General features: G+C 56.5%; 1 protein-coding gene across 1 annotated transcript; it reads left to right on the top strand.

The window, feature by feature from the left end:
- Window positions 1–4,400: 4,400 nt before the first annotated feature.
- Window positions 4,401–13,705, top strand: Clcf1 (cardiotrophin like cytokine factor 1). Its single transcript, XM_057779154.1, has 3 exons — window positions 4,401–4,468; window positions 10,424–10,590; window positions 12,370–13,705. Exons 1-3 carry the CDS (start codon window positions 4,453–4,455, stop codon window positions 12,862–12,864), a joined length of 678 nt encoding a protein of 225 aa, XP_057635137.1. The 5' UTR covers window positions 4,401–4,452; the 3' UTR covers window positions 12,865–13,705.
- The last annotated feature ends 572 nt before the right edge of the window (window positions 13,706–14,277 follow it).

The following is a 14,277-nucleotide window of genomic DNA, read 5'->3' as shown; positions in this document are numbered from 1 at the left end:
CCCCCAAGAAAAAAATTATCACTGGGGAAGCAGAGACAGATGGATCTGGATCTTTGTACTCCAGAGACAGCCAAGGCTACACAGAGAAACCTGTTTTAAAAAATAACAATGCAGGGGCTGGAGAGATGGCTCAGTGGTTAAGAGCACTGGCTGCTCTTCCAGAGGTCCTGAGTTCAATTCCCAGCAACCACATGGTGGCTCACAACCATCTGTAATGAGATCTGGCGCCCTCTTCTGGCATGCGGGCATATATGGAGGCAGAAAGTTGTATACAGAATAAATAAATAAATCTTTAAAAAAAAATAACAATGCAAAGCTGGGGGGGTGGGGGTAGCGCAAGCCTTTAACCCCAGCACTGGGGAGGCAGAGAGGCAGGTGAGGCCAACCTGGTTTACAGAGTGAGTTCTAGGACAGCCAGGGCTATACAGAGAAATCATGCCTTGAAAAACAACAACAAACAAAAAAAGAAAGAAAGAGAGAGAGAGAAAGAGAGAGAAAGAAAGAAAAAAAGAAAGAGAAAAAAAACAAGGAAGGGGAGAGGGAGAATTACTGGAAGCCACTTGGTGACTCCTGCCTTTCCCACCTACACAGGTCAGCCTCTATCCTTCCATCCCACGGCCCCTTAAAGCTCCTTTCCTTTTCCTTAGCAACAGACACAGAGGAGGCCCTCAGGAAATGTCTCCACACCCTCTGTGGGCTTGTGGGTCTGTCTAAGCCCTCCCTTGATCACCTGTCAAGAGGAGACCAGATCAGAGGTTTCTCTAGCTCAAGAAGTAGAGCCTCCTTGGGCCAGGTTCCCTTACCTGGAGAGCTCCCTCCAATGAGAGCTATAGGACAAGAGAGGAAAGGACCTGAGAGGAGAAAGGGAGGGGTGGGATCATAGCCAGTCCCTGAGCCAACACCCAGTCATTTTTAACCCTTGGTGAGCAGCCTGGCCATCACCTATTGCCAATTCTGCCCCTCACTCACCATACTTCTTGGGTCTGACACCCACCTGTGACCTGCTGTCTAGAAGGTCAGAAGAGGGCAAGCTAGCATCTCAATCAATCACCAACTCACTGATTACTCTTAACATTCAGGAGAGAGGGTAGAGGGGGTCAAACCGGACTGCACCCTGGCCAGTGAACTCGGGTAGCCCGCCCCATCCTCACTCTTCACCCTGCCTGCTGCTGCTGGGAGCTGTGTAGTTGGTACCCAGTGGACCCTCCTTAGGCCTCCTATCAACTTCCCGGGACCCTGAAAGCTGTTCCTACCACTGGGGCTAGTGATGGCATTTAACAAGTGATGCCAAACTTAAGTTCTTGAAGGCAATGTTGAAGGAGTTCATTTCCCCCTGTTACAAGACAGAGCACCACAAAAGCAGCTGAGAAAAGCATCCTTCAGGATCCCACAGGACAAAGAGGATGCTCTGGAGCTGGGGGAGGAGTCTGGTTTCTCCTCCAGCCTCCACTCTACCCCCACTCACACTCGCAGAGTGCTGGAGTTGGAAGGGCCCTGACCAGGTTCTGAGAGTCACCAAAAGTAAGGAGAGAGCAAGAGCAGCATCATTCCTCAGCTGGAAACCAGAAGACAGCACCTGTCCTGCCCCACCCTGATCCACAGAAACCCTGGGGGGCTCTCCTGATTCACTTTCCTTTTTTCCTTCTCCCCCAAATTCCAGCAGCCCACCCCTATTGGGGATTTGGCAGGAGGCAAAGTCTTTACTCCAGCCCCCACCCCACCCCAACTGGCAGCTTCTTGCTTGCTGCCTTTGCCCAGACATGGTAGAGGGGCACTGGCAGCTTGGAGATGGAGTTGATTTTCCCTTTGGCACTGAAGGAGTTGGGGGTTGGCCCCCAATGGGTGAGGGGAGAGGGCAGGGATGCAAGTCCAGACATGGGGCTAAGGGAGAATCTGACTTTCCTAAAATGTGGGGTCACTACCTTAAGAATCAAAACAGGGGAGGCCCAGGCGCCAAGCAGGAACCCAGTTGTCCTGTTCCCCACTGGCCTGGATCTGCCAGAACAGCTGCCCACCGCTCCTGCTAGCCAATGTCTTGAAGACGCCTTGCTGTGGCTGAGTGGGGTAACCTGGAGAAGCCTCTCCCCAGCTTTGCCAAAGGCTGCTGCTCTTCATCCAGTCCTTCATCCCCGTCCTTCACAACTACAGCTCTCCTTATTCTGGCTCCGAGCCATTCCCCTCTGTCTCCTCTCTCCTTTCCCAGGTCCCTTGTCCTGTATCCCTCCTTTCCTCTCCCCCTCAGCCTGCCTTCCTTCTCTCTTCATTGGGGCTGCTTTTCCCACTGACTCAGCAAGGTGCTTTATAAGGTGCTGAGGGGGCTCAGCCAAATCCAAACCACATTGTCTGCAAAGCCTTCCCACCAGGGGCGAGCTGTGGAGCTGTTCCCCTTCCCTTCCTTGCTCCCTCCCTCAGAAGAGGTAGTAGATGCCAGGGGGACCTCCTGGTCCACTCTGGGTCAGTTACTTGTGGGCACCTGCCTTCCTGACCTTGGCACGAGCATCAAGAGATGATTAGGCTCATTGGCCAAGAATGTCATTGAAACTCCAGAGCCCTAGCTGGTGGGGGTGGGGAGGAGGGGGAGAGGGAGGCCAGAGCGCTTTTCATAAGGGCTCCTCCAAGGCACTTTTCATCAGAGCAGCTACTGATGCTCTAGAGTCCCCTGCCCCCACTCCAGACCAGCTCGCCATTCTTAGCTTTCTCTTCTTGTTCAGAAAAAAAAAAGGGGGGGGGGAGATGAGGGAGAGAGAAAGGAAGGGAGGGAAAAAAAATAGAAAGAAACAACCCAACAACAAAGTCTGTCCCACTCCAGTGAGGTAATTGAAAACAAACTTCTTCCCCACCCCCCCACCCCCCCACCTCAGTTCTCCAGTGCAGAAAAGGGAAATGCTGCCCTGGGAAACTAGCACCGGCCATGACTGATGCCTACCCTGACCCACAGGCCGGAGGGGCTGTGTTAGACTGGCAGAGTGCCCTCCTTCCCCAGGGGCACCAGCAGAAGTGGGGGATGAATGTCGCATGCCACTCCTGAGACAGGCATCACCTTCCAGGTCTGGCTGCCACCCGTATCTGCCCCTATTGTGACTACAGATAAACAATACAGCAACTTGTCACCAAATGACTTAATTGGCGGTATGCTTCTACAAGTACCCAAGACTTGGGGACCAAAGGACTGTACCCCAAGAAAAATCACAAAGTGGGGCTGTCTCCAAGGCCCAGATGACAGCTGTTTCCTCTGCACTGCTCTCTTGCTCACTCACTCTCCCTGGCAGCCCTTTGGAGAGGGAGGAAGGGGGAGGAAGGGAGACCCTCCTGGGAGGGTCTGGGCTTATGGGTCCCCTAGGTCTCCCACTCAGTAAGTCCAAACCCAGGCCTGAGGCGAAGGAGGGAGAAGAGCGCTCAGTGCCAAACCACCCCTACCTCACCACCGGAAAAACCAACAACCCCAAACCCCAAAGGGAAGAGGATGCCAAATGTCTCGATGGGGAAGCATTTCACAAATGGGATGCTGGGTCTGGTCTGCTCATGGCCTTGAATCTGCGCGTTCCCGCTGAGTCACCCGTGAAGCCTCTGGTGTTGAAACTGGTCCGGTGCCTTGTGCTGATTAATGAATTACAAATCCCCCACCCATGTGCACTCTCCCTGGTCACTGGGAAGAATGAAAACCCTTGTGAACTTGAGGAAGACGCAGGGCCTTCGTGCCCTCTTCCCTCCTCAGGGGGCATTAGGAGGTGGTTAGTCACCTGCCCCAGCCGCTGGCGGCTCACTTAGCTCTAGCTTTTGGAAATGGGACAAGCATAAGCGGCGGGACAATAGGCAAGGGGGGCGGTCAGCCCAGACAAAGGGCAGCAGGAAAAACACCATCACTTGCTTGGAGGCCAGCTTGCTGGCATTTGAGAGAATGTGTCATTGCATTTACTCAAGTGGGAGGGGGAGGGAAGGTTGGAAATGAAGAGGCAGAGGTAGGGTGGGCACAGGGACCCTAAACCCAGCAGGGAGCAGAGGGAAGGCCGGCATGCCGACACCACGGAAGAAGCCCACACCAAGGCCAGCTCCCTCTCCAAGCTCTCAAGGGTTTGCAGAGGGACGATGCCCTCCCTACCCCCTCCCCCAGGAGGCCTAGGGTGGTACCGTCGCAGCCTTGCCTCACCTCACCCCCCCTCAGTGTTGTGGGAGGGAGAGGAGCCCCAGAAGCCCTCCCTTCCCTCCTCCCCCCTCTCCCCCCCACCCCGGGGAGGGCTGCTACAATTTGTGGTTACAGCTTTACACGTCAGAAAAAAAAAGTTTGCAGAATGTCCCACACCGAAAAAAAAAAATGCGAAACCGAGAGAAAAAAACCTGCGAGTGGGCCTGGCGGATGGGATTATTAAAGCTTCGCCGGAGCCGCGGCTCGCCCTCCCACTCCGCCAGCCTCTGGGAGAGGAGCCGCGCCCGGCCGGCCCGGCCCCCAGCCCCATGGACCTCCGAGCAGGTAGGAGCCAGGCGTCCGAGGCCTCGGCCTCCGCCCCCGCCCAGCGGCAGTGAGATCCGGTTCCCGTCCTCCTCCCCACCCCCGGAGCCCCACGCCGGGGCCCGGCCGGGGAGCAGAGCTCGAGCTGGGGAGGTACGGCCGGGCGCCCTCGAGAGGGGCCGGGTGGGGACGCGGCATTCCTGGAGTCCGCTCGGCGGAGCCGGGAGGTGGCCGAGAGCGCGGCGGGGAGCCTGGACGACCCGCAGACCTGGACAGGCGGCCACCTGGAGCCCCAGCGAGGCGGGGTCCCAGAGAACCCGAGGACACAGAGCCCCGCGCCGGAGTCGGGGCGAGCGACTCCGAGGCGGGCAGCGAGGGTGCGGGGGTGGGGTGGGGGGACAGGACGCGGCGCGAGGGAGGAGGGGGCCAGGAGAGGAAGAGGGAGGGAGGGAGGCAGAGGGGGGGAGCCCGCGGCCGAGCAGCGGGAGGCGAGGGGAGGCCGACACCTCGGGCCGCGCCGAACTCCTTCCTCGGCCGGCGGGGAGGGGAGGAGGGCGCGCAAGAGGAGGGCGGAGGGCAGAGCGAGCCTGGCCGGGCCGGGCGGCCGGGCCGCGGGACTCCCGGCTCCTACGCTGCGCGCGGCGTGGCCGGAGCCCTCCATGCTGCCCACCGCCGCGGAGCTGGCGGCAGGTAGGGGCGGAGCGGCGGGGCGGTCGGGGCCCCGGGCCCGCGGTGGCCTGGGAATGATTACTGCGGGAGGGGGGTAGGGGGGAGACGCAGCCCGGCCGGACCCGTCAGCGGCCCGGGAGCGCCGAGAGCTGCCGGCAGCCCCTCGAGCGGCCGCTTGGCCGGGCGGCCTGTGGCAGGAGAGCGGGCAGGGCAAGGAGTGGACACGCCGGAGCGGGCAGCGGCTCAGCCGAGCCCCGAAGCCCGGCGCCCGGACCCCGCCTCCGCCGCCACTGCCGCTGGAAAGGAGCGGACTGGGGGGCGGGGCCGGGGGCGCCGGGGCCACACAAGGGGAAGGCGCCACCGCCGCCGGGAGGGGTCCGGGATCGAGAGGTCACGGTCGGGGAGGTAGGGCCAGCGACCTGCCAACTCCCACCGCCCAAGTTCTCGGGGCTGAGCACCTCAAGCAAAGTCCGCGCAGCTTCTTCAAAGTCCCCACACCCATGTTCTCACCTACCTTTCTATTACACTGACTTGCAGGAGGCTTCCCTCTGGGAGACCCCCAGTTTCTGTGTTCTCCAGAGCCCACGGGCAGGAAGAACTGCCAGAGGAGGAGGGAGGGCAGACGGTGGAGGCTTGATAGCGGCAGCCCGAATGGTGGAGAGCATCAGGTGTACCTCTTTCGCCCCCGGAATCTGACCTAGGGAAATCTCCGACGTTCATTGTCTCTGACAGGCACCCAATCCAGGACACGCTGCCGCTGCCGTACCGTTCGCCCCCCACCACGGAACACAAGTTCTTATTTCCCAGACAAGTCACACCCCTCTAGCTCTAGTGCCCCGTAGCCACACTTCATCATAGAGGAGGAACAACTAGAAACGTCAGCCACTATCACTGGGCAGCCCCAGAAGCGTCTGCTGACTGGAGTAATGGCCCCCGGGCTGCACATTGTCGTGTCCAATTCGCACTTGTGCAGGCCACCCCTACACACTAGCTACTGATGCCTGACACTTCACATTCTTCCCCAGAATCCCACCTGCCTGCTCACACCCTGGCTCCTGCACTCTGCAACCCCTCCCACACCCTTGTGCACACTCTGACCTCAGCACCCTTTCCAGTTCACCCGCACCCTTGCTCTGAACTATTTTCTTCGTTTCTTTTCGGGCGGCTTCTGGCCTCAGTGGGCTGCTCAGCCTGTGGCTGTGGGCTCTCCTCTGATCTCCCTGAGTGCTTCAAGAGCCCTCTTGTGGCAGGCACATCGGAGCAGCTTTTCCTCAGCCCAAGCGCGGCTCCTGGACTGACTTCACAGGGACCGATCAGCATTGCCTTCTTCTTCTTTCCCTGCCTCTGGTTTCTACTATCTTTTGGACTAGAAAGGAAGAGGATGAGAAAGATGGGCATGTTGGAGAGAACGCGGAAAGCCCCACATGATTCAGCCAGGAGAAACTTTAGCAGGCACAGCGCTGGCTGCTTATGGAAGCCCACAGTCAGTAGACGGTTTGTGGCAGAGCTAGGTCTCCTGGTTTCCAGGCCTACCTTCCCACCAATGCTCCCATCCCTCAGCAGCCTTGGGGGAAGGGAACCTGAGAAGACAGAAGCAAAGGAAGGAAAAAAATAGAAAAGGACAGCCGGTCTTGAGGATGGAAAGAAAGGTCTTTCCCTGGGTAGGATCCCTGGATCTCACACCCCTTCTTTGGCTACTCCCTCCAGCTCCCCTCAGTGGACTTCTCCAAGGTCACCCGGATGCTGGTTTTGGTCTGAATTGAGGGCAGGACCTTTTCTCTGGCTCCCATATTCAGCCTAGACTATAGAACTTCTGGACCCAACTATAGGACGTACAGCTGTTAGCCCCTAGTCCCAGGTGCAGTCTTCCCCCTCAACCCTGGACATCTGCACTGCTGAGCCCCCCACCCTCACTGAGGGTGGTCAGCCTATGAGACGGGCCAGGAGCTGAGAGGAGGTTGGCTAAAGGCCTGCCTGTGTAGCATGTGGGGGTGGCCCTTGGGCTTGATGGGGCTAAGGCAGTGTGTGTGTGTGTGTGTGTGTGTGTGTGTATACATGAGGGGGCCTTGTTTCCCAGGGCCCAGGGATCTGGATAGAATTAGGGGCTGGCCCTGGCAGGGGCCAGGATGGGGAGTGTAGGGGTGCTGCAGCAGGAAACGTGAGCTGCACTCATTAGCTCCTCGTGCTCAGCCGGATTTATAAACACAAGGAGAAGGGGTGTAAACAATCAGTGGGCAGCAGCCAGAGGCGGGACAGGCTGGGGGAGGGGCTGCGATGCAGCCTGATGTGGGGTCCACCTGCACCCGGGAGCTGGAGAGGGAAGCAGAGAGCTGGGCTCTGGGCAGGGGGAGCCCCTGGCTCTGCGGTCACACTAAGCTCAGGTGTTCTCTGTGCAGGCCTTCCAGCTTGGCTGCCTGAGAGCTGGGCACATCTTACCCTGATCAGAGCTGTCACAGGGCAGCTGTCCTGTGCTTCGCCTGTCCTTACTCCTCTCCTGGCCTCCACTCTGATTCCTACGGTTGCTGCTCCTTTCTGCTTCTCTCCAGGACTGGTCGGTCAGTAGGCTCCTTCTGCTCTCCGTGTCTCCCCCTCCCCAAGCCTGCAGTGATACAGTTACCTCAGAACTGAAATATTCCTGGAAACACCGGCCTCGTCTGGTTAATTTCATGAGCCGTTTTTCTGCCCAGATGACTTAGCTTTTGTTTATCCAAAGGCTTCTTCTCCCCTGTTGTCCCCGTGTAAGGAGTTTTCTCCCCAGGGATATCCACAGGGCCCAGGAAAGGAGGGGGAGACAAGCTTCAGGTTGGGCTCCTGACGTTATGGGACAGACAGAGCCTGGTCCAGGATTCCCGATGACGGGGCTGCCTCTGGCAGGGTTGGGTGAAGAGGCCAGCCAAGCCTCCAGTTTTTCTGCTTTGGCAGGACTTTGGCAATGCCACTAACTTCCAGCAAAACCATACTTCATCTTAAAAACTGTCTTGAGGCTGGGAGGGCTGCTGCGCAACTCATAGTTCTAGTCTCCAAACTAGCCCTCCGTGATAGCCGCAGGATTTACAGGGCGTTTGTCCAGATGTCCAGGGCTTGGTACAGAGGACTTGGACGTATCTGGGGATTCAATAATCAGGGACTAGAAAGGAAAACAGTTAGGTAAGAACTAGGGCTGAAAAGGTCCAAGGAAGGAACACGGAAGAAAGTGGAGCCTATTTGCCCAGGAAGCAGCTGAGTGTCTGATCCTGCAGTCTGAAACACATGTGAAATTGCACATGTGTGCACATACACACAAGCTAAGATCCTTTCATTCCTGTGTGTGACTGGATACACACTCTTCCGATGCTCCGCCTGCAAAGCTGACTTAGTCAAGCACCCGAGAGTCTGTAAGGAGTACCAATGCCACAGCAAGAATCCTCAACTGCTTTCTGGATTCTGTATGAGACAACAGTCCTGGATAGTGACTTTTCGCGGCTCCTAATGACAGACTCTAACCATAGTCTTAACTCCAAACCTACCTGAGTCTGACTACTGTCAGATTGTTAAACCTATCTATCCACTTGTTTCTAAGCCATGTGTCGTTACAGAAGAATCTGGAAGTATAAAATGTAAACTAGAGCAAAGAAACCACTTGACCTCATACCTATCCAAGCTTAAAACCCAAACTTTCCCTGCTTTTTGTGACATGCCAAACACCATTCTATCTGATGTGTAAAGCAACAAATTCACAGATTTTACTCTCAGCTAACCTTCTGCCTGCCCAAACCTAACCACATCCCCTTCCTGGACTCAAATCTCAACCACACTCACTCAACCAAATCCCAAATCCAAATTCATCTGAAATGTTAAGACTAGCCTAGTCCTTAAACCTAACCTAGGCCACAGCTAATTATATTCCTACCCTATCCTAGCCCAGATGGGTGCTGATTTTGATCTTGGATCTCACTTAAAAGCGGTGGTGGCGCACGCCTTTAATCCCAGCACTTGGGAGGTAGAGGCAGGCGGATCTCTGTGAGTTCGAGGCCAGCCTGGTCTACAAGAGCTAGTTCCAGGACAGGCTCCAAAACCACAGAGAAACCCTGTCTCGAAAAAAACCAAAAAAAAAAAAAAAAAGCCCTTTAGAAAACTGTTTTCTACTTGACTCTGGCCCATCTAGTGGCCTCAACTCCTGTTTCTGGAACAATCAAGCCTTCCGTTGTCTTTTGTGGGCCCGGCTGCCTCTTTACACCTCTGTCCCCTTGGTGTCCCTCCAGCATCCCAGACAGACAGGGCAGACACTAGCAGGCATGTTGATACAGGCCTGTAATCCCAGCTGCTCCAGAGGCTGAGGCAGAAGGATCGTAATTTCACAAGCAGCTTGGGCAACTTAGGAAGAACCTGTCTCAAAAAACAGAGAAGAGCCGGGCGGTGGTGGCACACGCCTTTAATCCCAGCACTCGGGAGGCAGAGGCAGGCGGATCTCTGTGAGTTCGAGACCAGCCTGGTCTACAAGAGCTAGTTCCAGGGCAGGCTCCAAAACCACAGAGAAACCCTGTCTCGAAAAACCAAAAAAAAAAAAAAAAAACAGAGAAGAGCTGGGCCATAATTCAGTGGTAGAGCACTTGCCTGTATGCCCAGGCCTTGTGTTTGATTCTAACCCTTCAGGGAAAGACAAGAGGGGTATCAAACTTGCTCCTAAGGGGAATACTACATCTTGAGATAACTCCATCAGACCTCATCACACCCAGGAGCGATATCCTAGTGTATACTTACCACTTCTCGCTCCCCAAACCATCTTGGATCCTTCAGCCTGACCTTGGCTGGGAAACCCTACTCCTACCTCTCCTGGTTACAGCCTCTCTCTTCACTCTTCCACACGGCTCACTGCTCACAGCTCGCCAGAATTAACATACGCCATATCCCCAGCCCTTTGTTCCTGCCGCAGTAGGACTAGAAGACATGGAGAAGAGGCCGGGACACACCTGGAACTCTGGCATATTATCATAAAGTCCCTCAGGCCTGGTCTGCCCTTCTGAGTACACGCTTGCACACAGTTTTGGCACATCCAGTGACATACATGCCAAAGTCTCAGCTGACAGATGCAGTCAAGCATCTCCTGATAGACACAGATGCCAGGACTTTGTCCTTGCGCACATACCTCCACACACGCTCTTGGACCAGAACTGTTTCCCTTCCTCCGTCCCCTCCACCTCCCATCCAGTCTCTCAGTCTCACCCCCCTTCCTAGCCCAAGGTGGGGACAGACACCTGAGGGGCTGCCAACTGTTTCCCTGCTTGGGCCTGGGCCCACCCTCATACTTCTTGCCCATCCTGTCCACAGGGGACTCGTGGGGGATGTTAGCTTGCCTATGCACAGTGCTGTGGCACCTCCCTGCAGTGCCAGCTCTTAATCGCACAGGAGATCCAGGGCCTGGCCCCTCCATCCAGAAAACCTATGACCTCACCCGCTACCTGGAGCACCAACTCCGCAGCTTGGCTGGGACCTATGTGAGTATCCTGTCCCCTGTCCGTTTACTTTGGGTACTAGATAAAGAGGGAAGAGAGGCCTTTGGGAAGAGAGAGCATGGTGCAGGGGTCCTGGTGAATGATTGGGTGATGAGAGGCCCTTTGGGTCCACACGGTTTCTCCATCTGGCCTATCTCCTGCCCTTCCCTCTCAGGTGCGCCCCCATCCTGGCCCCAGGACTAGGCATGTGGGCAGGCCTCGAACCCGCCTTGGCCCATTGCCCCACTGGCTGCCAGCCCAGCTGCCTGCCTCCCCCTGGGGGCTGGGGAAGTCTCCTCTGTTTACACCGTGTTGTGGTGTCTCTTGCAAGGGTGGGGCTGGGTGGGGATGGAGGGGCCCCACCTTCTATGCTTGTGTTCCAGCTTGACTCTGCCCCCAGACCTGGGGCCCTGCTGTTCTAGACCCATGGGCCTCCCTCGGTCTGCCTCTCCCATCCTTCACAGGCCTCTTGGGGAGCGGGGGTCGTAGGAAAAGTCTACAGAGAATCCAGGGCAGTCACAGCAAGGGGTTCGGGGTATGGAGGGTGGTTCTACCATAAGAATTTGAGGGTAGTCCAGAGAGGTTCATAAAGCCCAGGAGAGAAGGGAAGAGGATAGGAGGCGCTGAGGACCATGGGGAACAGGCCCCCTCTTCCCGTGTTCCTCTTCCATATCCCAGACCCTACTCCCGAGCCAGGGAAGAAAAGGGGAGGAGGGTGGCGGGGGGGGGGGGGCTGGCTTCAGCCCCAGGATACACCGAGGAAATTAGTTTGTCTCTGTGCTTGTCAGCGTGTGAACCTCCCCCTGGGCCCTTGCCTATCCCAGGCCTCGCCCCTCTCCTCTCCCCCTCCCAGATGCACATCTCCCACATCCCCTTCCCTGGGCCTCAGGCCGATCCCCTGAGGCATTGACAAGGGCTTTGCCCTCTTCCTATACTGTACTGCCTTGCATGCCCTTCCTCCTTCCCCTCTTGAGATGTCCTCAGTTTCTCCCTTTCGCAGCTCTGCTCCTAGCGACTGAGTCCTCTTCTCTGGGGTGTTGGTGAGTATCCTACTATCCCTTGTCCCTTTTGCTTGAGGAACCAGGTTTGTCAAAGAGGAGTTTTGGTGCCACCCAACCCCTTGGCCTTTGATACAGATTCTCCTCTGGCTGGTTTCCTGCACAGAAAACCTCTGCTTGAGTCTGCTACCCTTTCTAATTCCCGACCCTTTCTCTCCGGACATCTTCTGCCAAATTTCTTGAAGGAGTCGTCTACACCCTCTGCCTCCACTTCCTCTCCACCCACTCATTCCTTAACCCCCTGCAATCTGGCTTCCAGGCCACAGCAGCCGCCTCTCCCAGGTCACCAGGCATCCTCTCACCAAACCCGACAGCATTCTCTGCGGCTCATGCTCACATTCTGCAGCTGCCTGCGGAACTCTGCTGCCTTCCTGAGCTCTTCCCTGGCCTGCACTCTCAGAGGCCACCTTCTGCCTCTCCAGCCTGGCCTCCAGGTTCCTCGGGGTCTTCTTCTTCTCTGCCCTGCCCTGTGGTGGGCACTCTCCGCCCAGCCAATCAGCACATCCTTCCTGAGTGGCTCCTTCATGGTTTTCTCTTTCTGCACCTCTCCATAGGAGAGGCCATCACCCCACCGCTTCACCTGTCACCTCCATGCAAACGACACACTTGCTGGAAAAGCTCAGGAGCTCTATGAGGAGGGCTACCATGTTTGGGAGGAGGTGTCTCTCTGGTGGCAGGCTGCAGTCTGCCCTCCTCCTTCCCCATCATGCTCTCCTTTTCACAGCTGAACTACCTGGGGCCCCCTTTCAACGAGCCTGACTTCAATCCTCCTCGGTTGGGGGCAGAGACCCTGCCCAGGGCCACTGTCAACTTAGAAGTGTGGCGAAGCCTCAATGACAAACTGCGGCTGACCCAGAACTATGAGGCCTACAGCCACCTCCTGTGTTATTTGCGCGGCCTCAACCGTCAAGCTGCCACAGCTGAACTGCGGCGCAGTCTGGCCCATTTCTGTACCAGTCTCCAGGGCCTGCTGGGCAGCATTGCAGGAGTCATGGCAGCTCTTGGCTACCCACTGCCCCAGCCTCTGCCAGGGACTGAGCCAGCCTGGGCCCCTGGCCCTGCCCACAGTGACTTCCTCCAGAAGATGGGTGACTTCTGGCTGTTGAAGGAGCTGCAGACCTGGCTGTGGCGCTCAGCCAAGGACTTCAACCGGCTTAAGAAGAAGATGCAGCCTCCGGCAGCTTCGGTCACCCTGCACTTGGAGGCCCATGGCTTCTGATCTCTGACCCTTAGCTCCCCCAGACCCTCTGCCCCAGTCAGCTGTGCTTCCATTCTGGGGTGAAAACCCCTGCATACCAACATTTGTTGAGCCAGGAAACAGACAGTGGAAACTCTGTCCTCCTCTACCTTGGGTGGGGAGTGTGACCCTGTCCCTTGACTAGCTCCTAGAGTCCTAGGGTCTCAGAAAAGCGGTCATGCTCGAGGAGTCAGATGGCTCAGGCGGGCGTAAAGGTGCTCGCTCCCTGCTTTCTGCTCACCACTGCCAGTGCCCACTCCGCTCTTCAGGTGGTACTTGCAGAAACACACCTGGAGGGCATGGGTGGGGCCACTGTGGCGTGTGCCTTTCTGGGCTGAAGCCCCTTGGCTTCCCTCCCTCTCCTTGGATGGGTGTTGCTCCCCTACCCCAGTAACTACATATCCAGTTCAGGAAACAAGATGACCAGTCTCAAGAAGGGTGTGATAGGGAGTGAGGGGTAGGGTCTGTGCTGGAGGTGGCCTAGAAGCCAGAAGATGTAATACTAAGAGAGGTGGGCAGGGACGGACCAGACCCAGCAGTCACCAAGGCGATTGGTGGCACAGGGCGGAAACCGAAAGCTTTTTTGAGCATCAGGACCTCGCCTTGAATTTTCTTGCCAGCATCTCGGTGCCTCCTCTCGGCCGCCTTTCCCAGGGTATCTGTGGTTGCCTGGCCTGGGGAGGGCAGCCATAGCCAAAGCCACAGGGTTTCCTGAAAGTTTACATTGCAGTAGCATTGTGGGGTGAGGGGGATGGCTCCCCAGGCCCTATCCCCAGCCCCACCCACTCATGACTCTAAGTTTGTTGTATTAATATTTATTTATTTGGAGATGTTATTTATTAGATGATATTTATTGCAGAATTTCTATTCTTGTATTAACAAATAAAATGCTTTCCCCAGAACTTGGACTCCGCCTGGCCCGACAGTCTTCCTGGGGCTCATTGCTGGTGACCCTAGCCTTGCCTACCAATTCCCACTGTTTCCTTATATCTGGAGGTACACAGAGCTTGGGGTGCAGGCTCTTCCTGGTGGTCCTGTGCAACACAGGCTCCTGGAACCCATCCACTCCTTTGCCACACCTGAAATGTCTTGGTCCTCCTGAAGCTGTGGGTGTCATGTCTTTGCTTGGCTTCCTTGCCTCTGTACTGCTTTTCTGATCCCCAGGTCTGTCTGGCCGTGAATTTTTCCACTTTGGTTCAGCCTGCACGTAGTGGGGAGGGCCGACTCTTGCTGATCACTAAGCCCTGACATTCAGTCCCAGACTCCCCCAGGCTCCCATCAGTGGCTGCCTGCTGGAGCCCTAACTGCAGTCTTCTCCTAGGGAGGGTGATGAACACTAGCCAAGTCCGTGTTCTTTGCTATGGATCTGTTCTTTTCCCACCAATGTAAAAGCCT

The sequence above is a fragment of the Chionomys nivalis genome, chromosome 8 (genome assembly GCF_950005125.1).
Source record: "Chionomys nivalis chromosome 8, mChiNiv1.1, whole genome shotgun sequence".
NCBI lineage: Eukaryota > Metazoa > Chordata > Mammalia > Rodentia > Cricetidae > Chionomys > Chionomys nivalis.
The sequence above is the reverse complement of the archived record's forward strand: the minus strand, read 5'-3'. Positions and strand labels throughout refer to the sequence as shown.

What these genes read in the sequence shown, in the direction of transcription:
- Clcf1 (XM_057779154.1), top strand. An exon ending in GCAGCTTGGCTGGGACCTAT is followed by an intron (nt 10,591 to 12,369) that starts GTGAGTATCCTG and finishes TCCTTTTCACAG; the next exon opens with CTGAACTACCTGGGGCCCCC.